This window comes from Camelus ferus, chromosome 5, assembly GCF_009834535.1.
Source record: "Camelus ferus isolate YT-003-E chromosome 5, BCGSAC_Cfer_1.0, whole genome shotgun sequence".
NCBI classification, from domain to species: domain Eukaryota; kingdom Metazoa; phylum Chordata; class Mammalia; order Artiodactyla; family Camelidae; genus Camelus; species Camelus ferus.
In genome coordinates this window covers 5139864-5167239 of record NC_045700.1, presented here as the reverse complement: position 1 = coordinate 5167239, position 27376 = coordinate 5139864, and the positions used below count along the sequence as shown (strand labels likewise).

Here is a 27376-nt window from a genome sequence, read left to right as displayed (position 1 = left end):
ATCCTTGACCCTCTCTGCTTGCTCTCCCTGCCTCCTCCTTCCTACAGCTTTGTGTAGTTTAGAAGAAAAATGACCACTAGCTTGAGATGCCTGGGTCCTCTGTTTCTCTGGAGAACTGTGTACCCCTGGTTCTAAGGCTCTAAAGCTTAGGAACTCAGTTTCTTCATCAGTTAAGATCCCTGCCCTGAGAAGTAAGAAAATACTCCTGGCCTTTGAAAATCACTGAGGTATTCGCATGTGCCCAGCACTGTTGCTGCGTGGTACCTCATGCTGTGACTTGTTCAACACACCAGCCGAGTAGCTTCAGCTGGAAAGCCTTCATGAGTGCTGGTGGGCAGCGAGGGACAGTGGGGTCGGGGAGCAAGGATCAGCGACGCTCTCGGGCACCCTGTGCTTCTTTTCCTCTGCTTTGGTGGCCACCCTCAGTGATTCAATGTTTTCTACTGCTCTGTGTCTGTTCAGTGATTTCCACTCAATGTGATTACTTCCGATTTCCCTGAGCAAACCTCACGCTAATTGTAACCTTCCTGACCACGAATCATCAGTCTCTGTGCTTGTGGTTTCTCCTCAGCTCCTTCCTTCTGGGTCCCCATATCCTTCCTTTTGTAGGGGATAGATGGTAACTGTTTATTCAGTCTGCACATAAAGATATCCTACCAGGACAGTGAAGGAAAAAAAAGATGGTAGTCTTCAATTGCTCTCATTTGTCTCCATCTCCTTGAAACATTAATTATATTAAGGGACTCCTTGTAACTCCTTGTAAAGCACTGACTTTTGGAATGTGCCCCACTGACCTCAGATAAGACGGGAAACTTAGCTGACCTGTGGCCCCTTCCTTCCCCTGCTGGGTCTCTGATCACTGCAGCTCTGGGAGCTGGAAATTCAGGAAGTCAGCAAGCCCTAAGGTGCTCGACAGTTTGGGGACGGTGCCAGCTTTCAGCATTATTGGGATAAGGCCCAGAATGTCTAAGGTTTCAACCCAAACCTGAAGGGACTGTTACTGACTTATTTCCAGAAAAACCAGAGAGCAATCTGATTTTGGTGAAACCCTGAAGTCATTGCCGTGCCGTTACCCACCTCTGATTGCTCAGGACACACTCCCTGGCTCAGTCCCAGGCCTGGCGTCTGGAAATGACATTTCCCAGACTCCCTTGTAACCTGATTTCCTTTCAGATTCTGCCAATGGGAGGCACTGGGGGGAAACTGGAAGTCAGCAGGGAAGAAGGACACCCTTTTTGTCTTTAGCTACTGTGGCTCTCCACAACGGCACCTCTTGAAGGCCCGAGCACCAGCTGCCCAGACCCTCTTAAGAGGTCCCAGTACCAGACATACAACAGTCTCTCAATCCAGCACCAGCCAGGGGTGGCCCATCCTGGTACCAAGTATCCTATCAGTTAAGATCCAGGAAATGCAGAGTGTGGTTTCTATCTCCTGGATCCTAACTGATAGGATACTTGGTACCAGAATTAGGCGTTATTTCCTACCTCCTGGAACATGCAACTTTCTAACGCATCTGAGGTCCTTGCTACTTCTTGCTCCTCAGGTCTCTTCAGCAAGATATCACCAACGTAGTGGCTCAGTGTGATGTTCTGTGGGATGTCAGGAAGATTAAGTTCTCTGCTGGCAGGATTAGGAGAAGGATAGGTGACAAGCCCCGAGGCTAGACAAGCAAAGATGCATTGCTATGTCTGAAATGCCTCCTTCCCGACTGGGTCCTGATGGATATAAGAGCCACTTTTAACCACTGCAATTTGAGGATGAACTACACTGAGGTTGCAAAAAACCAAAGAGAGAAATTTTGTTTAAAAAAAAAAATCTTAAACCTCTAGACTCAGAGACGGGAACAAGGTTGTTTTAAAATAATGCTGGAGAAGGGGGGAGGGTATAGCTTAGTGGCAGAGTGAGTGCTTAGCATGCACAAGGTCCTGGGTTCGTTCCCCAGTACCTCCTCTAAAAGTAAGTAAATAAATAAATAAACCGAATTCACTTCCCCCACCCCCACAAAAAAGAAAAAGAACATTAAAATAATGCTAGAGACAAAGCGTGGCATAACCATTCAATCTGTATTGAATGACATTAGCAGCCTACGGAGCAAAGCAAAATAATCGGTGATGGCTACATATAACCAAAGGGATGAATTCCTGGGACATAATGTTTAGCAAAAGAAACTAGACATAAAAGAAAACCTACTGTCTGTGTCTATTTCAGTGACATTCAAGAACAGGCAAAACTATTCCATGCTGATAAAAGTCAGAAGAATGGTTATCTTTTGAAGGGAGATTAACACCTGGGGAGGTAGGCTGGAAGCCTTCTGGGCTGCTGGAAATCTCTACATCTTAGTTTGGATGGTGGTTACAGGGGTGGATACTAATGCAAGAATTCACCAAGCTGCCCACTTAAGATTTGTGCATTCTTTGTTTGTATATTATCTCATACAAAGCAATACAGAATTCTCAGTGCAGGCTAGACATTAAGAGTATTTACAGGATCAATGGCTGTGTGACTTGAGCTTTCCAACTTGGTTTCATTTATTTCACCAATAACACTCGTAGAAGCTTAGAAACTTTTTGATGTTGAATCGTGTTACCCAAGTGACATACAAAGTACACATCTTTTCTGAGTAATGTGGTTTAACTCCACCACAAACAAAATACTGTGGGTCTTATCAGTTTATTTAAACTACTTCATATTTCTGAAATAGTCAACTCATATACACATTTGTATATCCAGATAAAGGTTTATTTTAATTGGATAAGTATTCATCATTGCCTTTAAGGCCCAACTGCAGACCCTGTATCTCTCACCAAGACCAGAAGTCATGTCAATCTGGAAAGTGGGACAAATGAAATCTGTAACACCCATCAGTATCTCCTGTGAAACCTTATTTCATTGCCACAGGTTGGCAAATGCCCTTGGTACATAAATGCATTGTCCATCCAAGGTGCACATCCAAAAGAATGCATGTGTCTGGGGTGCAGGCTAATTTCATGCTTATCTGACACCCTAATACTAATGGGGCACAGAGTTATTGAGCATTTTCTGACATGCTAACCCTATAATAGCTTTATACGTATAAACTTATTTAAATCTCATAACAACCGTGAGTTAGGTACTCATAACAATCCCCATTTTACAGATGGTAAAACAGTTACTGACATACTAACTCTCCTAGGTTCACAGGTATTCACATCAGGGCTAGAATTTGGAACCAGGCAGTCTGACTCCATTCTTTCCTAAGCATTAACATTTATTCTGTTTTTGTTTTAATGAGCTACAACTGACATATAACATTGTATAAGTTTAAGGTATACACTGCGTTGATTTTTTTAATTCATTTTTTATTGAAGTACAGTCAATCACGTGTCAATATACACTGTGTTGATTTGACACATCCATCTATTGCACTATGATTGGCACCGGTAGAGTTAGCTAACACCTCTATCATGTCACAAAATTATCATTTCTTTTTTTGTGGTGGAAACAATTAAGTCTTTGAGTCTGTCTGTTTTACAAATAAGTTCACTTGTGTCCTTTTGAATTTAGATTCCGCATGTAAGTGACATACAGTATTTTTCTTTCTCTTTCTATGATTTACAGACATAGAAAACAAACTTATCGGTACCAGGGGGAATGGGAGTGGGGAAGGATAAATTGGGAGGTTGAGATTTGCAGATACTAACTACTATATATAAAATAGATAAACAGCAAGGCCCTACTGTATAGCAAAGGGAACTATATTCAATACCTTGTAATAGCCTATAATGAAAAAGAATATAAAAAGGAATATATATATGTATATGTATAACAGAATCACTATGCTCTAGATCAGAAATTAACACATTATAAATAGATGACAGTTTAATAAAAAAAAATCTAATCTTTTCAACCATTCAAGGTAATAGATGATGGAAAGCTATGCATCAGGGAGGCAGATGATTTGCTCTGAGGTATTCTGATAGCCTGGTACAGCCCCATCTCAGCAGAGTGAGGTGACGTTTCAGGACCAGAGGGCTTGAGCCAGCTAGCTTTTCTACAGCTCTCTTTTCCAACTACATCATCTTTCCCCTGCTTGCTGGCGTTGTTCTTCACTTAATTATTCAGGCTACAAATAATTATAGTATGCCTACTGTGTACCAGGGGTGTGTGTGTGAATTTTTCCTTTAATTGAGGTACTGGGGATTGAACCCAGGACCCCATGCATGTTAAGCATGCGCTCTACCACTGAGCTATACCCTCCTCTCAGGTTTCTATATTATGTGCAGGAAATGAGAAAATAAGACACGGGCCCTTCCATATTTACAGCTAACATTGCCCTTCGTTTTCTCCTCTTGTTCTCAATTTCACTCGGTTTATCTCTGCATTGGTTCAGACTGTTGCTTGCTGATGTGAGGTGACTCTGAAACGACTTTTTCAAAATCCTGACCCTTTGCCTTTTGACATCAGTAAACAACAGCAGCAGTATCTGGGTTCTACTTCTCAAAAAAATGCCTTTTGACAGCTGGAAGCTAGGTTTGTTTTTGTTTTAATTTGGGAGTGTTTCAAGTCCATCTTAGTTCCATCATTTACCCCCTGGCAGCTTGATAACCAGGGAGCTATAACTCCCTTATCTGTGAGCTGTTTAATACCAACATATTACCACCCTGGGAGCAATAGACGGGCCCATTTCCAGCTGCCATGTTTTAAGACTTTCAATTGGAAAGACCTGTGACATTTATTCTGATTATTTTAAGTCAGGATTTGGTCTTCTTATTCAGAAGCAAACCAACAAATGACTTCTGGCTTGCTGCCTCCTGCATTTCTGGCTGGAGGCCATATGATCATCTAACTGGTAGATTTTTCAGGCAGACAGAGGTTAGAAACTGGCAAATGTGGTCTCATCAGCAGACAAGCACATCTGTGTGTCAGGAATCATGAAGACTGCTACTGATGGCTTTTTTTCCTTTTCTTTTCTTTTTTAACGGCCTTCTGTTCTACAAAGCATCACTGTCTTCCTCCCACTGTTGCGCTCTGCCAGGTTCTCTGAGAGTTCCAGGTCCAGGAGGACCATCACTCCGTTTCCGCTGCCTACAGGTAATTATGCTAAAAGTCTGTAGTAGTAGACTTTATTATGCTTTAGTACATTATGCATTCGAGAGCAGAAGGTTTTTGCTGGAAAGCTTCACTGTTAGATATGATTTACATTCTTAACTACTTTCCTTTGCTCCTTGAGGACAAACATGTTAAGGATCCCTTTGTGCATAAATAGAATAGCAAAGCACAGAACAGTCTATCTGTGGGCTTGAGTCTGTGTTCTTAACAAGCCTGGCAATGCTTTAAGACAGGGCATGCCTTTGCTGCGGGGACTAAACCGTTTGTTGGGGGCAGTTAGGGTGTGGGAGCAGGGCAGAGACAAGACTTTCAGTACAACTCCATCTAGAATTGAAATAAAAATGACAAGTCATCAAACAAATAGCAAGCATATTAAATTATACAATGACTGACTCCTAATTTTTAAACAATGCTCTTTTTGAGGCTTAGTCGACCTACGAATGAACCTTGGTACTGTGCATAATTCCACCTGAGTCGTCCTCAGGCTGAGGACTCGGGGCGCCATGGTAGAGATGGGCTCGTGACACCTCCCGGGTGTAGTCTGCCCTCTTCGGTCCACGAGGAGGCTCGCGCGAGCCTGGAGCCTCTCCTGCGGGCCTGGCCGGAGCCAGAGGGTCGGCTGCACGTAAAGCTGGTCTGAGCTGCCTCTTCCTGGTGCTTTCGCAGGCTGCGGCCGGGTTGGGTGAAGAGACGCGAGGCTGGGCGCTCAGGGAGAAGAGCCGTGGGGAGCTGAGTGTCCGGTGCCAACGCGGGGGTGGGCCGGGCAGCAAGGCCGGGAATCCCGACCGGCGTCCCGCGCAGGCACTTGGGCAGCCCCGCCGACAATGCCGCTCACCCGGCCGCACTACAACTCCCAGCGCGCTCTGCGCCCGCTCTGGAGCCACGGCGGCCCGGCGTTCACTGCGCCCGCCGGCCTGACAGCCCAGCCCTGCTCTGCCTGCTCGGGTACCTGCGTGGCCACAGACGGCCCCCTCGCGCGCCTCGCCATCAGCCCCTCTTTATCCCAACTGTCTGGGACTCAGCCCCGATAGTGGAAAGCAGCCTCCTAAATGCAACCCGTAGAGTAGGCGACAGCCAATAAAATGCGCGGGCTCGAGCCACGTGACAGTAGCGGGGCGGTGCTCCGGCGGCTCCCCCATCTCTATGGTCGCACGACTCGCTAGAGGGCGTGTGGTCCACTGGAGGACTCCCTACATTCCTCCTCCATTACCTCACTGCCTCCGGTGGCTGCTGGGATACCGGAAGACTCGGGTCCCGGCTCGGTTCAGTCCTCCAGCTGCCCGGGGAATACCTCCAGCAGTTCTTCCCTGCCGCCGCCGCCCCGCCGCTTCCTCCTCCGCCCGCCCCCCGCCGGCCTCCTTCGCCCCGCCCCGTCCGCGCCGCGCGTCCGGCCCGCCCGCGGCCCGCTTCTCTCGGGAGCCCCCACCCAGGCGCATGGCTCCATGAAGCAGGAGGAGGAGGCAGAGCGCGAGAGGTCCCGTCTGCCCCGGCTGCGTCTGGGCCAGGAGAAAAGGTGGGAAACTCGGTCCGCGCCGCGCCCTCCTCCCCCGGCCCCGCTGGGCCGGCCTCCCTCGGGCTGCCGCCCTGTCCGCCGGGCCTCCTCACCCCGGGGCGGCCCGAGGGGCCGGGGAGCGGGCCCCGGGGTCCGGGCTGGGGTCCCGGGGCAGCGCGGGGGAGGGGCTCCGGGCGTCGGGGACGGGAGAGAGGCAGGCATGCGGGGCCTGCGAACGCGTGTGCGGGCTGAGGGCCGGGGTCAGGAGCCGGCGGGGAGGGGCGGGCGGGCGCCCCTGACCCGGCCCTCCGGCCGAGGCCGGGCCCCTTTCTGCACTCCCTCCGGGAAGCAGCCGCGGGCTGGTAAAGTTTGGTGGTCTCCGTCGCCGCCTGGCGGCCCTCGACCCCTCGTCCCGCCGCCCCCCTCCCCCGCCGGGCGTCTGGATTCCACCCCCGCGGCTCGGCCCTCGCCGCCCTACCCGTCGCTGGGTCGTCACCTGGCTCCTCCCGGCGCCCCGCGCTCTCCTTCCGCCCCCTTCTTACCTCTCACCTTTCTTTCTGCCTGCTTCGCCCCTCCCCGCTCTGGCCTCTCAGTCCCCGCGGGGTCCCGTCCTTTTCCTGCCCAGCTCCCGCACGCACGCTTCCCTCTTCCTCCTCTTTTTCTCAACTCCACCCTCATCCCGCCCTCCCTTGTGCCCCCGGAGCCCCCACGTCCATTCTTTCTCCACCTTCCACTCCAGGTTTTCTGCCGCCCTCCTTCCCAGGCTGTGGGTTTGCCCTTCATCCCTTGCCCTCCTCCCTTCCCTGTCCTGATCTGAACTCCTCACTTTGCCACACTCCCTCACCCTTATCCCTCTGGGCCTATCCTCTTTCACTGCCCTCTCCTTGGATAGAGTGGGTGGGGCCTGGAGTCTCCTGTTTACATCTTTGGGAAGAACTCAGTTCTCTACTACTGGGGGGTGGGGAGAGTTGGTGAAAAGATCGTGAAGAGATTTCTGCCAGCCTCCCCGAGTAACGATGGGTGACTCTTACCGACAATTGTCACCTCTACCTGGGATAACAAGACGGCCCGTCCTCAGGACCCTGGCAAACTGTCCAGTGATTCTTCAGCACCATCTTTGCAAAGGATTTGGGAATATGTTTGTGTTCTGAAACCAATGGAGAACCTTGAAATGGTATATCTTGGCCTGAGAGCAAGTTTTGATCTAAATTAGTGATGGAGGAAGTTTTAATGTGTGTCTCAGGTTCAGGTTCAATAAAAACCTTTGATCCTCATTGGCCTCCCTTCTTGGCGATGACGCCAAGGATGAGGTGATTTAGTGCATGGGAGCGCCACTGCTGCCTTATGTTTAGATTTTGAAATGTTTTGAATTAAGGAAAGCCTGTTCCTAAGCTTTTTTTTTTCCCTAGAAAGTGCCCCCTTGAGTTGTAGTTTTTCAAAAACCATCTCTTACCTTGGCACTACCTTGATTTTGTTCATTCACTGCACCTGCATTTCCATCTTAGGTACAGGAAGAAGGAATGGAATCGGAAGGAAGAAAATTCATTTCAGAGACAAAATAGCTCCCCTCCTCTGTTATAGCTGTTCCCCTGGCAATACAAACTTTCTGCTTTCAGTGAGTATTACCTTGGACATGCTTAGACTAGAATTTTGTTGCCTTTTTGTTTGTTTTGGTTTGGTTTTAGGCCTGTGCTAGGACTTCAGGATGTAGGTTTACTTTGTTCACTTCTGTTTTTCTACTTCTGTGTGGGGGTCCTAATGTTGATGATGTTCCTTCCAATTGCTATCTTTTAAAATAATGCAAATATGTAAAGACAAGTTTATTTTTCATAATCCCAATAGGGTGACTCAGATGGTGGTGTAGCATTACACTTACCCCTCATGTTTTTAGTACATAAGGTCTGCCTCTTGCCCCTTGCCCAAATTACTCATTTTTTAAGACGAAGATCATAATCCTGAGGTTAATGCAGTTTCTGTCAAGGTCAATTATTGGGTGTCTTTTATTTGGTTATAATCTTCAGAGATGTTTGGAACATTTTGCCCTAGATCTGCTGTGGTGATGCTGTTTTCTTGAAAATTATTAAAATTCTACACATAAAGTTTTAGAAAAGTTTTTATTACTGCTGTGTCCCCTTGAGTTTATTAATAATGATATGCAAACAGTTAATAAACATTGAGTTTGCTAATTATGGTATGCAAACATACCATACCAATTTTTTCAGAGTGCTTTACATCTTATTGGAGCCTCACAATCCCTCTGTGAGGAAGGCAGGGGACAAATATTTTCATTTTACAAATGAAAGAACCAAGTCCCAGAGAAATCTGGCACCCTGCCATAGCTCACATAGTAAAGGGAGGGGATCTAAAAAGAAAACAAAACTTTGGATTCCTTTTATTAATGTTTTTCTTTAAGTTGACATGAAAATGTATAGTTCTGGTATTTTTCTAAATCTATAAATTTTAAAAGCATTGTATAGGTGCGTGTTCTTTGCAGGCAGAATTTGCACACAGCAAATGTTTTGGGTGGATTTGTGTGTGTGTGTGTGTGTGTGTGTGTATGATGGGGTTTCAAAACTGTAGAAGTGATTATTTGAAATGATTACCAGAATGTTTGTGGGTTTTTCATCTGTTTCTTGGAATAGTTCCATAAGTAGGCCAGAATTATAGCTCAGGTGCCATTTCACTACTCATATAATTATTAAATTGAATTTCAGTTCAACTCTGTGTCACAAAGGAAACAGCAGCCTGTTCGCTTCTGTATAAAGCTTGATTTGAATAGACATCTGGATACTGAGTAATAACAGAAGAGAATACAGAGACCCCCTTTTTCTTTGTCCTTTCCTCCCAAATCTGTTTTCTTTGTTATAAGGTCATGTCCCCCAATAGGATGTTTTCAAGCTTGTCTTCTGAAGGTAAATCTAGATTTCTTTCCAGTCTCCAGGATTTTCTAGATATTTTAATCCAGTTATTGTTGGAAATCTAACTACTTTGGTACAGTAGTTCTTTTGGTACTCAATATATACCAAGATTTCTGCAGTGATAGCACATTTAGTAAGTCTAGTTTCTTTTCGGTGTATGGTTGTGAGCTTCAGAGAGGACCCGGGTAAAGGAGAGCTGTATACAACTCTCAGCCCAGCATTCCTTTTCTTTTCTGGTGTCTCACAACGACAGGAACATTGGATGATTTATTAGAAGCATGGCTCTCCAAAGAGGAAAAGCATCAAGGTCATTAGATTAATAACCCCATACTAATGATGCCATCTTTAAGTTTACGTGGTAGTTCTTAATAGAATTTTATTATGAGGACATTTATTCCTCTAGAAATTGGAAGAACTCAGAGCTATGTTATTTTCATAACCAGTCCTGCTTTTGTCAGTAGAGGCAGTCTAAGTGTTAGTAATAGCAGAAGCTTTAATGAATGGCAGATCTGTGCCAAAGAACTGTTAGGAGTTTTTCATGTCTTGCTCATCAAATGCTCACAAACCAACCCTCTATATTAGCAGGAGCCCAGGTCCACAGGGATGTGACAGCCCTGCCGAGTGTGCATAGCCAGGACCCTGGTGAGCCGGGTTGGGATTTGAGCCCAGACGATAACCCCAAAACCTAGCCTCTGTCCTCTGAAGATGGGGGTTGCTCTGGGAGGGGGTCAGCTTTTATTCTCAGTGGACTTGGGAGTCCTAGAAGACCCCCAGTGAGGGAGGAAGGCCCTCCCACCCAGCCAGCCAGTCAGTCAGGGCTGCCTCACATCCTCCCCTCAGCTCTGGTCTCCTACCTTGTTTGCAAATATCAGCAACTTATGAGGCATTTGTATTAACTCCTGAGGCCATAAACTGCCCTCCAGGAAAATATGCTCCAGTGGGTAGCTCTTAAAGCGCCCCATCATTCAAAAAGAACAAAAAATTCTTCTCAAGTGCTGTTTAGAACCTAGGTATGGCCTTTCAAAGGAAAGCCATGAGCAACCTAAAGTTAAGTAGCACCCGAGCCAAGTCCTGGACTGACCAGTTACCGTGTTTAGCAAAGAAGACAGCTACCAGCATAGATCAAAGCAAGCCGTTAGCGTAGGAGATGTTTGACCTGTTTTTTGGAGTGGATTGTCCACGTTGGCTATCCACTCTGCTGTGAATTAAACCATTCCTTGGTTTAAGCTGAGTGGAGCTGACACTGTTGATAAGAATAGATACTTGTAGCTCAGTCACTTTCAGCTTCTGACACACAACGGTCAGCACCTCCCAGTGGAACCAAGTATCTAAAGATCAGGTGGTGCCATAAATACTCTTTTTTATTAAAAAGGCTAACTTAAATGACATGGCTAGGAGGGCCCTAGGTACGATTGTCGGTGTGTGGGCACCGTGTTAGGTGTTATGAAAGGAAAAACACAAACGCAGCCCGGCCTCTGACCCTACAGGTGTTGGTGAATTCCATGCTGGCTGCAGTTTAAGTGGCTTTGTGAGCCACCCGGTGGCCCAGATCCACGGAGCCCTGCAAGGCTCCCCCACGGAGAGGGCAGGAAAGATGCCTTTGTGGTGGGTTCTAATGAAGGTCTGGACTCCCTGAGTGGTGTGGCAGTAGAGGGTGTGATGACTTTGTCACCACTGACAGCAGCTTTATTTGACACATGCTACATTAAAAGGTCCTAAGAGGTGAAACCGTGATTCCTGTGATTTCCTCAAGCTTTTTGTGGAAGTGTGGGTATTGTCTCCATCTGGTGGATCTCCAGTTTTAACTCGTTCATTCTCATTGATTGTTCTAAAGTGGACAGACCGTGGGAAAATGAGATCACTACTCTTGGCCCTTAAGTGGCCCTGGGGTTTCGCTTTGAAAGAGTAACCAACTGAAGGGTTTGAAGGGTCTGAGTGGTATATGCATTTCTAAAGTAAAGGCTTTTACCTGATTCCAGTTGTTTCGGTTGAGCTGACTTCACAGTTTATTCAGTTACTATGACCCCAGTACCATTGTTGGTAGTTTTTATGAGGTTTAAGGGAAGGGTGAGGACAGATGCACTCAGTTTTAGAAGAGGTAGAATACGTGATTAGGGGTATTTGTTTTTAGCTGGTCAGACAGCAGGTTGGTCTGTTGTATTGAAATGCTGTTACTCTGAGGGCGCTTACACCGTACTCAGAAGCTGAGCTGTTGGAAAAGCAAGTGTGTCTCTGATCATTGTAGGTCCTGGGAGCTGTGTCTGGGACACTTAGTTGTGGTGAGGTGCCCAGTTTGTTGGAGTAGGGTTACAAGAATCTCGAACTTAAAGAGAAACTTGGAGAAATTGATGGATAGTGTTTGATGTTGGTCCTTACAACAAGCAACTTCACATTCTTTACTGTAGGTCACTCAGTATTTGCTTTATGCTGACAGATCAGTAAATACTGGCCCCCTTAAAAACAAACCTTAAATAAATTCAGTAGGAGGAGGGGAGATGGAGTAAGTAGGATACAGGTGAATTATAAGATTGTCCATATGTTGAAAATTGTTATAGCTGGGTATTGGGTTCATTATACTATTTTACTTAGTTTATGTTTGAAGTTTTCCATAGGGTTACATTCACAGACTAAATTTTTAAAGAAATGCCTTCTAATATATTTTTGATGCAGAAAGTCTCTTAACTCTGCTTTTGGTCACTAGTTGAGAATATCGATTAAATTGTTGGCTTAGTGGCCTCCAAGGAAAGCCTAGGCCAAAAGAACCACAAAATTTGGGTTGGTTCTGTTGATTACAAATCATAATTTGGGGAAGTGTGGGGAAATTGTTGAATGTAATCAGTTGATGTTACTTGTGATCAGGCCCCACTCCAGGTCAGTGATTGTACGTGATGTGTAGGCAGAATCTTCCTGGACTGGAGTTCATCTGCCTTGCAATGGTTTGAAAATCATTGATAACACCTGCAGAGGAACACCTGCTTGTCACCATCTCATGACATGTATCTCTTCTTCAGGTGTGCTTTGGTGTAAGAACTAGGAAAGCTTTCTTTTTTTAACCTTTGTATTTCATCCCTTCTCTTTGCTTCTTTGAATTCTGAGGCTCTCTAGAGGCAGAATCCCAGGGCCCTGTTGGTGCTCTTAAAACTCTAGCCCTTGAGAGGTGGTCCTGCTGCTTCAGTCATCTTGTGCCTTAAAGCCCGGCCCATGGTTGTGCACAAAGTAGGAAGTCACAGAAGAGCTCAGAGGGCAGTGGCATTCTTCTGGACTGACAGTGGAGGGGGACTGGTAACTGTCAGGGTGATGGCGGAGATGTTGGCTTTGGGCTTCGGTTTTGATTTTTTTTTTTCTGCTCCATTTTTGTTGACAAGATTTTGTAAACTCTTAGGTTGGTTTTTAGTACACTCCTGATGTTTTTTTTTAATCATGCTGTTAGGAAAGGGACTGAATCCAGTGCGTATTGTTGGCAGGCCTCATTCTTTGTAGCTTGGTGGGAAGACCCAGGCCTTAGAGTCTGACAGATAGATTCTGGCCCAAATCCTGGCTCAGCCACTTAGTGGCAGTCTGGCTCTGGGCAGATTATCTTGTTAATCCTGAGGTTCCTCCTTTGTGAAATGATGGTAACACCGTCTGCCTTGCTGAGTGGTTTGGAGGAGTCCGTGAAATCCTGTTTAAAGAGCACCTGTCGGTGCAAGCACTGCTCTAAGCCCCAAGTGCACAGCGAAGTCCTGGCCCTCCGGGAGTTTCCAGATGGTAAGAGCGGAGTACCTGACGCCGAATGAAGCCTGACATCCAGTAACTCCATTCTCTTAACCACCTGTGGGGCAAGTACTATTGTTATTTTCATTTGGCGGAAACAGAGGGAGAGAGAGGTTAATCCTGGAGGAATTAGGATTTGAACCCAGGCCATTGGGCTCTGGAGTCCGCAGTTTTTAACCATGACATTCTGCTCCCTCTCTTAACAGTCTAAACAAGACAAGGACATCCACGCTCAGAAACAATCTAGTCATTGGTGGTTTTATTGTGTATGTGCATACGGCTTTCTCAAAAAAAGAAGCCCCGTTTCAAGCCAGACATTGAAGTGTTCAAGCTGTTGTTCGTCTGCTAGAGACAACTTTCACCCCCTCAGAATCTCCTGAGTATAAAACCGTGTGCTTCGTGATGGACCAGCACGTATCAGGAGCACAAGCACAAAAACTTGTGAAGTTTTTATATCTCATTCAGCCTCAAGTGACAGGTGGTTTTTGTAGAAATAATGGCATTGCAAATGGGTACGTAAATACCTGATTTGAAAGGTGGTAGAATTTGCAGCCAGAATACTGTGTTGTAGAGCAGTGCCTGAAAAGGCACTTATGTGTTGTGTGTTCAACTCAAAAGAAAACTTTTAGGTAGGACTTAACACACACACACACACACACACACACACACACACACACACACACACACACGTATGTATAATGTTGCGTGGAATGCTAAAGCTAACATGTAATGACTTGAGAAGACACAAAGTATACTTTTCTCAGGTCAGCAGGATGTTACCAAGGTTGGTATCACCCACACTGACATAAAACTTTGGATCTGTTTGCCTCCTCCTGTTGATCACTGAAGCAGATGACAGGGAAAGGATCTGGGTCATTGTAGCCACATATCTTTACCTTAGGCTTTTTAAGGAAAAAAAATTCATGAAAGAAGTTTGCTCTCTCCCCATCACGTTGTCAGCTGGGCCTCTGGTTTCCTGGCCCATCTGCCGGCCCATTTTGTGGCATTGGGTGGCTCTGTGTCTGACCACCTGTGTGACAGGGCAGACAGGGCTACCTCACAAAAGGACTGTGAAGCCTGGGCCATCTATGGGAACACAGGTTTCCACTGGGCTGTGGCTGGTGTTGAATGGGGTCTTAAAAGGCTGGGAGGGTAGGAGTCGGAACAGATTGAGAAGAGAGGCAGAGAGGATGAGCGAGACTGTGACCATGGGGGGCCAGGGGCTGGGCTGGGGGCCGGGCTGGGAGGGATGCCGGCAGCACAGAGGTCCAGCCACTCGCAGCTGGAGGTTAGTGTGGAGGCAGGCAGAGAGGACGGGTAAGGAGAAGCATGGAAGCTCCTCTGGGGTTCTGTAGAAATAGGGTGATTCAATTTGGAGCCTCCAGAAAGCATCCTGATGAAGGGTCTGTCTGGCCAGCTGCCATCTCCCACATCTCCCAGTCCCGAAACAGCCCCTTCAGCTTCACACTGGCTTCCTCCCACCTCATTTTGCCCCGGGGGTCCTGGGCAAGAGGGGGCTGCGTGTTGCCAGCCTCCGTCCACAGTGATCCCAACCTTTATGGGAAATAAAACCAGTTCCCCTCAGGAAAGGTCAGGACCCCCGGGCTGGAACCCATGTCCCTTCCAGCCCTGCTGGTTGGCGGCCCTTTGTGACCAGCGTACCCTGGGTTAGAGAGAGTCTACCGGCTCCTGCCCTTCCAGGGAGGCGCCTCCCCTCTGGTGTTTGTGTCCCCTCCTCACCAGCCCTTGAATGAATGCTTGCCTGTTCTCTCTTGGGCTAGGGTTCTGCAGCATCCCAGACCTCAAGCACGGAATCAGGATGGGAAAGAGACGCTGTGTTCCTCCCCTCGAGCCCAAGCTGGCAGCGGGCTGTTGTGGGGTCAAGAAGCCTAAGTTGTCTGGAAGTGGAGCGCACAGCCACGGGAACCAGTCCGCCACTGTCCCCGGCTCGAGTTCAGGACCTCTTCAAAACCACCAGCATGTGGACAGCAGCAGTGGGCGGGAGAATGTGTCGGACTTAACTCTGGGACCCGGAAACTCTCCCATTACACGAATGAATCCCGCATCGGGAGCGCTGAGCCCTCTCCCCCGGCCCAACGGAACTGCCAACACCGCCAAGAACCTGGTGGTGACCGCAGAGATGTGCTGCTACTGCTTTGACGTCCTCTACTGTCACCTCTATGGCTTCCCACAGCCACGGCTCCCTAGATTCACCAACGACCCCTAGTGAGTAAGCCAGCCATGCGCAGGGGACGGTGAGAAAGGCACTGTGGTGTCTTCTGCGGTCGTTCTCTTGAGACGGTCGCTACATATAAAAAGCTTTCACACGATTTGGGCAAAGGGTAATGGGAACAGGATGATGAGACATGTCCAGACAGCACCTGGACACGCAGCGGGTTCAGTAACAACCGAGGCCGTGTTCGTGGGAGCCACGGTCTTGTTGCCGTCACGGTCTGGGCATCAGCAGAGCGGTGTTCTTCGTCTGCTGTTGGTTTGTGTGGCGGCGGGTAGGCCGGTGCCTCTCCAGTGGACACATCACACTGTCATGGACCCAGCACTGTTGAAGTCCAGGTGGACCAGGAGAGGCTGAGGGCCAGACTGGAGACCGGGCGCCGTGATGCTTGCAGTCAGGGTCCCCAGGCCTGTGGGACTGCCAGCACCTCACCCAGTGTCAGAGTCTGCTTTACTGTTCTTAGTTCAGGATTCTGTTGTTTGTCCCAGGCCCCCTCAAGGTGCCAATGACTTAAATAAGGAATATGTGTAAAGGGAAGAGTAGGGTGAAGAAACTCATGCCAGCGTTGTCTTTGTCAGAACTGGAAGCAGCTGTGAGCTGGCTTTAAGGAGCACTGCCACCTTTTTTTTGGTGGAGGGGAGGTAATTAGGTTTATTTATTTATTATTTCTTGCACTGGGGATTGAACCCAGGACCTCGTGCATGTTAAGCATGCGCTTTACCACTGAGCTGTACCCTCCCCCCCCTTTTAAATTTCTATTATTTTAGGAGTGGCTTTTAGAGCTTTCACTGACAGGCCATTCACTCCTCAGCTGTTGGTGCCACACTGAGGCGGTGCACGGCCCCCAGGCAGGGAATAGGGGAGTGTGAAGAGAAAGTCCTTGCTCTGGGGAGGCTTGTTGAGTTGGCCAAGCACTCACAGGAGCTGAACAGTGTGTGTGGCACCCTGTCTGGGCAGAGGCAAAAGGGGAAGTGACTCCTGGGGTTGTGTCACAGGAGAGGAGAAGTGGGGAAAGATGTGCTGACTGGGGAGGTGTGCTGTGGAAGACTGTTCAGAACAGCTCTGCCTGAGTCGGTTGAGCGTCTGAGCCTGCATCCGTGGACTCAGGTGTGTCCCTTGCAGGAGGAGCAGGGGCTGGCTGCAGCATTGGAGGCGGTGGAGATGGTGGGATTCGAGTCCATTTTGGAACGTTGACGTTGGCTGGTGTGTTCAGGTGTTTTGTTAGAAGGAAAAGATGAGCAGGTGGGAGATGGGCTTTGTGATGACTATCGAAGAAGTTAGGTAACTTGACAGTTGTAGCTGCTTTTTAAGAAGTGTTGACTCAAGAATCTAAGGGGTAAGGGCGTGGAGGAATTTCAGGAAGAAGGGACAGCCCTCTGACCTCTTTCTAAATAACCTGTCACTGCCAACCTGATGTAGCCTAGTGAAGCAGGACTTTGGCCCAGAAAGTAGTAACTTCTGCAATAATAAGCTTTCCTGAGGAGATGTGTTTTTTGTTTTTTGTTTTTTTCAGTTTTTTCTGGACATTATGAGCAGGAGATATTTGTAGTTGGCGGAGGCAGGAGAAATATGGGATCAGTGTGGGGTTGCAGGGAATGCTTGCAGATGAGGAGGAGCAGGTGTCTTCCCGAAGGACGGAACTGGGGACGTGGACACGTGAAGAGAGTACAGAGGAGGAGGAGGACGTGGAGGACTCGTGGAGAACAAGTGGAGTCCCGGGCCGAGGACCAGGAGGGAAGTACCCACCTGTGGTGTCAGAGCGGGGCGGAGCTGTGAGCAGGGCCCGCAGGCCAGGCCGCTCAGAGCCTTCCTCACTGGGCTGTGGTCCGTCTCTGACCCGGGGCCGCACTCTGGAAGGCAGAGGGTGTCCCGAGCCAGCGTCAGAGAACCACCCTTCTTGGGAGTAACGGAAATGAACAGGGGTGAAGCCAAGGTTTTGTTCTTACCGGGATTGTCCTGCGTTTGCTCTTTCAGCCCGCTCTTTGTGACGTGGAAGACAGGGCGGGACAAGCGGCTTCGTGGCTGCATCGGGACCTTCTCAGCCATGAACCTTCATTCAGGACTCAGGGAATACACGCTAACCAGGTAACGGCCCCGCCCGGCAGGTTTGTAGGTGATGGGCTAAAACAGAACAGCTGCCCGCCTGCCTGCACTTCTTCCGAGTGATAGAGTTGGCGTGTTCTCTCTGATAATCAGGAGATGTGGGGGCTGTACTCGGGTGAGTCACAGATCAGTTGAAGTAGAGACAGTTAAGAGCATCAGGCTGTTTCTGGCGGATTCGTGTTGATGGATAATGGCTGTTTTCTGCACAGCTCAAGATTCGGAAATGTTCGGGCTGATGATGTTGGCTCCAGCGCCAGGGCAGCCTCACTTATGTTTTCTGTCCCCTCCAGTGCACTTAAGGACAGCCGATTTCCCCCCCTGACCCGAGAGGAGCTGCCTAAACTTTTCTGCTCTGTCTCCCTCCTTACTAACTTTGAGGATGCCAGTGATTACCTGGACTGGGAGGTGAGAACAGCCGCATTTGGAACTCTGCATCTCTCGTTGCATTTGGGTTCGGGTTAGTACATGGTAATGTACCTCCTTCATTGAGACAGGGTATGACAGAGGGGAAGCTGAGTCTGGAAGTAGTTGTAGGCAGCTTGGGTGACAGAAAAGGCGCTGCGATGTTAGGAGTAGGAAGAAATGTGAAGGCTTTCTGTCCCCACCCCACCCCCAGTCTGCTCTGTTGCACAGCCTTCTCCCGTGTCTAATGAGAAGTGATAATGGGGATAAAGGAGAGTATTCCAGGTCCTTCTTGGTAAGCCTTGATTGAAAGGTGTTATCAGGAGCCACATGTGAAGAGTCAGGAACCCAGATGGAAACCCTGTGGTGTAGGTTTTTAATGGAATAGATGAAAGGTAGAATGTTGAGGATTATTGGATGAGCTGTGGTGGCCGCGGCTAGACTCACACGGCCCTCGGGCTGCAGTCTCTCTGGCGTGTGGACCTGAGGGAGAGTCAGTCATGGAAAGCATGAGGCTCTCCTCGTCTCAGACCTGGGGCAGCGGTCAGGGGCAGTGTCGATTTCTATGTGGATGATGGGCATCCCATTAGAGTAAGTAAATGCCATTTATTTGGTTGTGTTTTTTGTAGGTAGGGGTTCATGGGATTCGAATTGAATTCATCAATGAGAAAGGCGTCAAACGTACAGCCACGTATTTACCTGAGGTTGCAAAGGAACAGGGTGAGTTCGATGGGGGGGGTGGTTCTGCAGACGGTTCTGGTCAAGTGCTGCCAGGAGGAGGGTGGGGGGAGGAGTGTGCTCCCTTCCCCCCGGCCCTGACCAAGGACGAGCTCCTCCTTCCTCTTCAAGTCAAATGAGAAATAAATGCCCCAAAGTTGTGGGAGCCGGGGAACGAGAAGGGGCAGAGAGCTCCCTGACCCAGCTGCTGGCCTCTCTCACTGTAGTGAGGGCTGCATCCTGGCCCCCAGAGCTGCAGCGGTTACTGTAGGGAAATTGCAGCAGCCAGCTCAACCGTATTGCAGGGGTCACTGTAAAGGGAAGCTGCCCATATTAGCGGGTTTTGAACTTTCAGTCATAAATTATTACACAGTGTTCTAATTGGGAAAATGCAAAATGTAATCTGTCCTGGGTTTTGTTGTCATCTTTTTTTTAAAAAAATCCGAGGGGTTACTGAATTCTAACAGTGGGACGTTAAAGACAGGAAGTGGATGGGCAGGCGTTCTCTTTCAAGGAATATTTAGAAAAGTACTTTAAAATGCTGCTTCTGCACTCTGCAATGAGCAACCCAGTTTTCTTTCTTTCTTGGAACTAGTCTGTTTTTGGAAAACAACATGTTTTTGTTGGGTGTGAATCTGGAACAGAGAATGATGTCCAGTTTGGTGCATCGGTGAATGGACGGTCTGGAGGGTGGCTGCCTTGTTGGTTTCCATCGTGGTTGTGTTTAAACTCTGTCAGAAGCAGGAGGGGGCATGGCATAAAAGGAAGCCTTCTGGCTGCCCCTTTGAAATCATAAACCTGACGTTTCTGTACAAGGAGGCATACCAGGGGTATTTTCTAATGTGAGATGTGATGATAACTTAAGTAGATAGTCAGATTCCTCTTACCATTTGAAAATTGGAAACATTAAAATCGGGGCACCTAGTGCAGTAATTTAGGGGGTTTCCCTTGGTTTTCAGTGTGGCATATTTGGTTTTATCTGAAAATCTGCAAGAACAACACAGCAGTATATGTGTGGACTACTTTCCCATCCTTTCTAAAGGCATCCGTGTGCAGGAGCATGAGCTGCAGGGTCTGAATTCTCTTCCCCTAGAACAGCCCAGGTGGCAGCTCTAGACCAGCGGGCTGGTCTGAGGTGGGACCGTGTTTGTTCCTAGACAGTTGTGCTGGAGTCACACATGACAGGAAAGACTTGGGAGCAGGGCCTGGGGACGGCCACTGATGGGTGTCCGGGGCGGTGTCTGCCATCTGGAGTTCCCCTCGGACTGACTGCCAGTGAGGCTGGTGGGCTCAGGACACGGGGCTGGTGCCCAGGGCTTCCAAAGCCCCAGCGAACCCATCTGCTTCTCTGTCCGTGTTAGAGCGGGTCCATTCTTGTCAGTGTGTGCTGACCTCCGCGTGCATCTTTCCCCTCAGACTGGGATCAGATTCAGACGATAGACTCCTTGCTCAGGAAAGGTGGCTTTAAGGCTCCCATCACCAGTGAATTCAGAAAAACCATCAAACTCACCAGGTAAGCCACTGTCTCATTTTCCTTGTCAGCTTAATTTAGTTGGGATTGGATGGAGGGGACTTTTGATAGAAAGGGGAAGAAAAAATTTTTCTTCGCTGATGTCTCTAAGCCAGAGAAGCATGGGTGAGGTGTAAGCTCTGAGGTTTATGCATCCTGGGCGTCTGCACAGCTAAGCTGCTAGCAGAGCGGGAGCAGAGCGTGCTGCTGGGCTCTCGGGGTGTCTGTGCCGGGCCCACGATCGGGAGGCTGAGGGGGGACTGGAGGCAGGAGAGAAGGCTCTTGGTGCAGAAATCCATGAGCAGTTGAAGCCACGTGCAGTCAAGTGGCGTGTTGCTGGAATAGTCAGAAACCGCTTTTTACAGAGTTAGGAGGAAATGCCTCTGCCTGTTTGGGGCGAATACCTCTGTGGGGAGGCTGCCTGGTGTAGTAAAGTGTGCGTGGACTTGGGGTCTGAATCCCAGCTCCACCACTCCCCAGCTGTGTGACCTGGGCCAGCTGTTCTGCCTCTCTGAGTGGAAAACAAAATTTCCTGTCTGTAAGAGGTAAATGAGAATGCCTTGGGGTGTCGAGGGTGTGGTAAGGTAAGGAGTTCTGGTCCAGGGCCAAGCAGTATTGTAGGTGGTCAGCAGACGCCAGTTCTCTTCCCATCTCTGTTGAAATTGGAAACATGGAGAGGTTTAACTTCTGTGGGTTTCTGTGGGCCTCTGTTGGCCTGCTCATCTGTAAAATGCTGAATAATCATATAGTAACCTCACAGGTCTATTTGGAAGATAACCCAGTGTTTTTGAAATGCTTTGGATTCCAAAAAGAAAAAAGAAAAAATTCTTCAAATACAAAGCATTATTATTATTATTATTATTATAATTTATTTGAACAGCCATTTCCCTGTCAAAATTCAGGAATAATCACCTTGCAGTGGAGGAGAGATTACAGTGGGAAAGAGATGGCTCTGGGTAAGGATTGTCACGCCCAGCTCCTGTGGTCTGTAGCAGGCTCCATAGGTCTGTGACGCCCCATGCTTCGCATCCTGACTCATGGCTCTCTCCAGAGCAAAGCCGAAGTGCTATGATTCTGTCCTGATGACCCTGTGATATGATACGGCACATTCATCGGGGAAGCGACCCCATCCTGTGTAGCCCCAGGATTTTTTAACCTGCTTCACCAGAATTTGACCCAGAATTAGGTATCTGTGCCCCTTTTTAGTTATAAATAACTTGTTTGTTGCTTTTCTGCAAGTTGAGGTTGCCTTCTGTCAAATTTATCACGTTTGAACCTGAAAGTAGATACGCATTTTACACTGGGCATCGGTGCAGCCATCTTCCAATCTGCCACCCGTGTAATCTGACCTTGAAACTCTTCATCCAGACCCTGGTAGCAGATTGCTTAAAAGCAGCCTGATGATAAGCATATGCAGTGTTTAAAGGTGGGACGTGCAGAAAACACATCCTCGGGTGAATTGTGATCGTGCTTTTTCATCTTGTTCATTTGTAATAACAACACTGTTTTCTCGTGCTGTCATTCATTTTCTGTAAGTAAGGTTGCTCTTGGTCTTCCATTTTATTCTTTCAAAATGTGGAGTAAGCTTTTGGTTTTCTCTGCTGAGTGACTACAGACTGAAGTGTTCTGGGTTCCTAATACCCTTCCCTGTTTCCTTGCACAGGTACCGGAGCGAGAAGGTGACAATCAGTTACGCAGAGTATATTGCTTCCCGCCAGCACTGTTTCCAGAACGGCACTCTTCATGCCCCTCCCCTCTACAATCATTACTCCTGACACACGGCTGCATGACCAGTCCCACCCCCCCGTGGCCACCAATGGCTATGACATCATTGGAGCAGATGCCTCCTCTTCCTGGTCCAGTTACTTCTATTACTGCACCATTTTATGATGCTAGCTTCCGTTGCCAAGTCTGCCTCCAGCCGACTGAGGAGGGGGGCGGGGTTATATTGAATGAAACAGAACTTGAGGGGCCCAAGCCTTATCTCAGCCTTTCCTCAATATGGGTTCCGTTGGATTGGGGCTCCTCCATGACTAGTGAGAATGCCGTGTGGGTTCAGAAGACCCTTGGGGTGCAGGTGCCGCTGGTGATCTGCTGCCGGTGTGTTGGCCACAACAGTGGAAGCTGGAATTGACGGTCCGAGAAGGCTCACCCCACACACAGCCCTGCGGCCTCCCCAGATCAAGTAGGTGTATTCCCCTGGCAGTCTGGGCAACGGAGACCAACAAGAAACATTTTTAGGTTGTTTTAAATTCCTTTTTTTAAACTTCCAGTTTATTGCGTACCAAGAGTTGATCACAACCTCCACGCTTCATAAGTGGACGCCATGTTAGGGTTGACCGTGGGCGCCATGAGTCCTCTGGGCTCCTGGACAGAGACCCACATCAAGATCGGAGGCCCTGGGGATGGCGTTGCAGATCTCATCGCTCAGTTAGCCTCGAAGGTTTTAATTCTCATCCCACTGTCAGTTGGATTTTCTGGCACTCTCCCTGCATTGAGTCTCCTGGCACTGAACACAGCTCCGTGGCGTAGCCTGCTGAGGAACGGACTGGGATGCCCACGGGAGGGCCCAACGGCATCGCAGCACGCAGGGTCAAAGGAGAGGCCTCTTCCTTACCACCCGGCTACCTCACTCCTCCACTGGTAGCAGTGCCTACAGCTGGATCTAGGTTCTCAGAAGGCAGAGATGTTCAAACAAGCACTCGGGTTGGGTTCTAGAAGGACACGTCGTCATAGGAGAGAATCCAGGGTCTCCAAGCTGTTGTTCTTTTCAGGCAAACGTTCTGAGGGACCTTTAATAAGAGAAGTTCCTTTCTGTCGTTTGCCTGTAGACGTGGGAAGACTGTTGCTGTTTCAGTCCTGTACAGGACTTTAGAACAAAGCTGTGTAATTAATTAAACAAGGTGAATCTTTATCTTGCCTAACATGCTGGGAATCTTCACCCCACCATGGCAAAGTTCCAAATAGCTCATCTTATTCTAGGTCATTCATACTTTCACATGGCATATCCCCCTTTCCCGTTGTTGCTGATTCCGAGTAGCTGTTGGCAAGTTTCTCCTCCCTCCTGCCTGTTCTTCACTCATACGGTAGCAGAGTTCATAGAAGTTGGGGACTTGGAAGATGCTTTGAAAGCATTGTCACAGAGGCACTGCTGAAATGAGTCACAGGAAAAGGTGGCCAGTTGGAGGCAAGGACCCTGAGGGTGGTGACACTGGTTTTCAACAACATGCTTAGAGAACTCTTGGAGTGGATTGGGGTCAACCCGGTGAACAACAGTATTTTGATTTAATTTATTTTTAAAGTTTATGTGGTGGTGTGGCTTTCTGAAATGGGCAGATATTTACGTGAAAAGATCTTTTGTGTTTCTTCTGCCAGGAGTGGGGGAGGGGAGCAGGGACACGGTCTCTGCTAAGCACAGCTATCTCATTTCTTGAAGAGGTGGGTGAGGGTGAGCAGGCGTGCTCGGCACTGTCTCTGGGAGGATGTGGGCCGAGCTGGGGTGGGTGTAGGCCGATCCTCGGCTGTGCGGGCCGTGTCCCGCCACGTTCCCCTTGTAGTATTCATGAAAACAGGCTTTTGAAGACGAAAGGGTTGTTTTATGATTTCCTGCTGCTGAGAATAATAAATGCCTGGTTACAAACATGTAACAACAGTACTCTTAGGTGCCATGGATTGATGTCAGGGTGGCCAGCTCTGGACTAAACCACCCACCTCCAATTTGTACAACAGTATTGATACATAGGGCTACACTCATTACTGTTCATGTCTTCTACGTTAAAAGTTGTGTTTAATTTCTAAAGTTTAAAAAAAGCAAAAAAATTGGTGCTAAACTTTCACCCCGAGCTCAGTGAGACTGGTCATGCAAGCATTTTCAGTGCCATGCTCTTGCAAGCCTATTTTTTTCTTGTAGAAATGTTGCCCTATTTGTCTTCCCCAGTGTATAGTATGTTTTTTTATTTTATTGAGGGTAGGGTAGGATACCTGCCATTTAAGAAAATGAATAGAAAATTTTAAAACCCAGGAAATGGGGAAAAAAAATCAGTGCACAAGAATCGGGCTAGTTAAGCCCAGCACCACACTGAAGTGGGCTCAGTGGTTTTTGGAGTGAAGAAGCCTTACTCCCTGCACATTCCCTCATGCTCCCATCCAAGTCCAGCAGTGGAGATGCTCGAGTCCCTCTCACCTTGGCAGGGGACTCAGGAGTCGACCAAGGAATAGTCTTTGGCCCTGGGAAGAGTGGCACAGTCAGTGTCTGTCCTGAATGGAGCCTAGTCAGGAGGCGGTCTGGAAGCGTACAGTCACGGTCACCTCCTGAAGACGTGTGGCAGATGGCTCTCAGGAAAAATACTAAGTCTGGATCATCCATGTGGCAGCTTTGCATAGGGAGATGATGGCTCCGAACTGGAAGTGCACTGCCTTCCACGCACCCGACCAGAGCAGTGAGGCGGATGGCCGGTACCCGTGGGGTGGGCGGTAGGTTTACAGGGAAGGGAGTGTTTTCTGCTCGGTGTTTCCTTTGTCCTTGGGCTGCTCAGGCTGGACAGTAGGTAACCACTGTTTTCACGGACACAGCTGAACTTGGCTGGTTTGGTTCGGAGTTCGTTTGATCCCTAGCTGTGAGTGCCTTTTGGTCTGGAAAGTTGGCTTGTCTCATAATACCCACAGCTGGGACGTTGTCTCCATAGTTGCGAATTGTCCTCGTTTTACATTAACTGAAAGAGAATGTCTTTGATCACTAGAGTTTGTCGGTGTTGGGTTGTTTCCACCGTGAGGTTCTTAAACTTTATCGCTTCATAATATTAAAGCAACTCATGTTAGAGACTCTTTCAATACGAAAGGTTTGTAGTTGAGACATTACATGTATTTTATTGTTTATAATAAAAATCATCTATACAGAAGTCCTGGGTGTTAATATTTGCACAAGATCTGTTTTCCATGATATGTTAACACCTACAATTTCACTAATTGTTGATGTTATTTTCTATTGAGATTCTGGAGCCTAGGGAGCTATATGTTCTTTCTGTTTACTTTTGTTCTTATTTCCCTGAAGCAAGAGACTTTGTATGGCCTTCAGTGCAAAGACTTCAGACCAATTCTTTGTATTACACTTGGTTGCCTCTTGGCTATATAACTTCTGAGTGCAAATCATTGAACTCTTTAACAAAATATTGTAGAGAATAAATCATAATGGGTAAAACTTGTTCTTTGTCTTGCCTCTTGTTTTTTGTGTCTTTTGGGGGGGGGGGAGCATAGTAGCGATAGTCATTTTTTGAAGGCAGCGAACCAGATAGTATTTATTCAGTCTGCATGTTTTGTGTGGTGTTCATGACCTCCAGTACCCTTGCACTGCTACATTTGTTTGTGGTTGGTAGCAATGCCACTGGTTTTTTTAGAGCCAAGTTTTCTGAACTAAGGTTTGTGAACCCTTTAAATTTTGGATTTTTCTAGAAAGGTTCATAGTTCTCAGGTTTTCCAGCGAAACCAACCTTCCCCAGAAAGCTACAACTTGAAGGGGGGTCAGGGGGAAGATGCTCAAATTTAAGGTATCATTTGCTGAGGTTACTTAGAACAAAGACCCTGGGACATTGGTGTGGTCTGACCTAAAGGAAAATATTTCTTGCTTATGGATGGCCCAGACAGGATGAGGTATGCTTGGAGGAAATGGCAATAATTGAAATAATTTTTCAAACAATAGAAATGTTCTTACGCTGATATTGTCAGCCTTCAGTTTAAATGTTTATTCACAGGGATGTAAACTTTTTTTTTTTTTAAGACAACCAGTTCAACCAGTTCTGAGGCCCTTACACTTGGTATACATTGTCGAGGTTAAATGATAATTTTGGAAATAGATTAGAAACAACTGGTTAAGCACAGACTTTGGTAATAACTTGGGTGTGTGAGAGGAATTGTTTCTTAAGAGAAATTATGTGGTTTTAGAGATTAGTATTCCATATTTTTAAAAACAAAACAAAACATGGAATTCCGTATCTGTGTGTATGTTTTGTGGTTTTCGTTTTGGGTTTGTTTTTTTTTTTTTTTTTGGTGGTGATGATAAAATATATATAACAAAATTTGCCATTTTAACCATTCCTATTGTCCGAAATGAAAAGCCATGTGGTCAGTGATCAGTGGTCTAATACTTGTGAATGAGGGTGGGGGAGGTGCTCTAAAGCTGCTTCCAGATCAGTCTAGGGTCTGTGACCTTGGCTTGAATATCTGCCTTTGATTGGGCAGGCTGAAGGACTGACTGAACCCTCAACGTGCAAAGAACAATAGTAGCATCCTGAGGAACATCATGACCTTTCTGTAGCCTTCTACATCGCTCATCCCACTTGCTACTTTGTCTTTTATGATGGAAAATAAGTCCAGATCTTGCATCAACTACTCTTAGTGAGCTCTTTTGGGGAGTAGCTCTATGACTGAGTCATCTTTTTAACTCCAGGGCCCTGCATGTGTTTATATAATGGCTTCCTGAATGAAAAATGTGGACAAACCAAACACTGTATATGTTATTTGCTATTCTCCTTTCTTCTCTTCACCTCCTGACTTGTCTCCTTTGTGTGTGCACAGAAGATATTAAATGCTGGGTATCCGGCTAGCCCTTGGGCCAGCCCGTGGTAAGGCCTAGTACGTAGTAGGTTCTCTGTAAAGGCCTGTTGGGTGGGTAGATGGAAGAAAGAGGTCGATACTGAGTCCCAGGACCGTCCTGTGATACCACACCCAGCTGTGGCATCATCAGGAGGGCAGTCTGCAGCTCTGATGAACTGTGGAGTAAAGCACTTTGAAGCAGTGATAAACTCTGCCAATACTATAAAACCTACCATTATTTTACTGAATGCATTTCTAGAAACGCAGATACAGTGCAAATTAACTTTGTAAAAATTATATTTATAAATCAATACTGGTACATATTCTTGTCTGGTTATATGTCAGTTCATTTTTTGTTAACAGAGTTTACATGATACCTAAACACTGTTCACTGCTGAGCCAAATAGTGCACTATGATTACTTCCTTTATGGTACAACCATCTGTTTTCTTTCAAGTTGGAAACAGAATCGTTTCTTATTTGCATACTTTTCGAAGTATCATCCAAATGTTCCAACAGGCCTCCCAATATCACTATCTACATGATCAGAAGTATTATAATAATCCAATACAA

General features: G+C 47.5%; 1 protein-coding gene and 1 non-coding gene across 8 annotated transcripts; one reads left to right on the top strand and one right to left on the bottom strand.

Annotated features, from left to right (window-relative positions):
* Positions 1 to 4165: 4165 nt before the first annotated feature.
* Positions 4166 to 4236, bottom strand: TRNAV-AAC. The gene has a single exon. It is a non-coding gene; the product is annotated as a tRNA-Val (tRNA).
* A 2055-nt stretch (positions 4237 to 6291) lies between these two features.
* Positions 6292 to 25417, top strand: AMMECR1L (AMMECR1 like). Of its 7 annotated transcripts, XR_004319715.1 has the most exons (10): positions 6299 to 6601; positions 8086 to 8195; positions 13458 to 13763; positions 15033 to 15477; positions 17459 to 17569; positions 17878 to 17992; positions 18619 to 18709; positions 20123 to 20219; positions 21880 to 22401; positions 22490 to 25417. XR_004319715.1 is itself a non-coding variant. In XM_032479230.1 (9 exons), the coding sequence occupies exons 3-9, from the start codon at positions 13748 to 13750 to the stop codon at positions 21174 to 21176; spliced, it is 933 nt and encodes a 310-aa protein (XP_032335121.1). In that variant the 5' UTR covers positions 6292 to 6601; positions 8086 to 8195; positions 13458 to 13747; the 3' UTR covers positions 21177 to 21871. The 7 variants fall into 7 exon arrangements, 6 of the variants coding, with proteins under 6 accessions (XP_032335121.1, XP_032335116.1, XP_032335120.1 ...); XM_032479230.1 differs by lacking the exons at positions 21880 to 22401; positions 22490 to 25417 and adding an exon at positions 21119 to 21871 and having other exon boundaries at positions 6292 to 6601; XM_032479225.1 differs by having other exon boundaries at positions 21880 to 25417.
* Positions 25418 to 27376: the final 1959 nt, after the last annotated feature.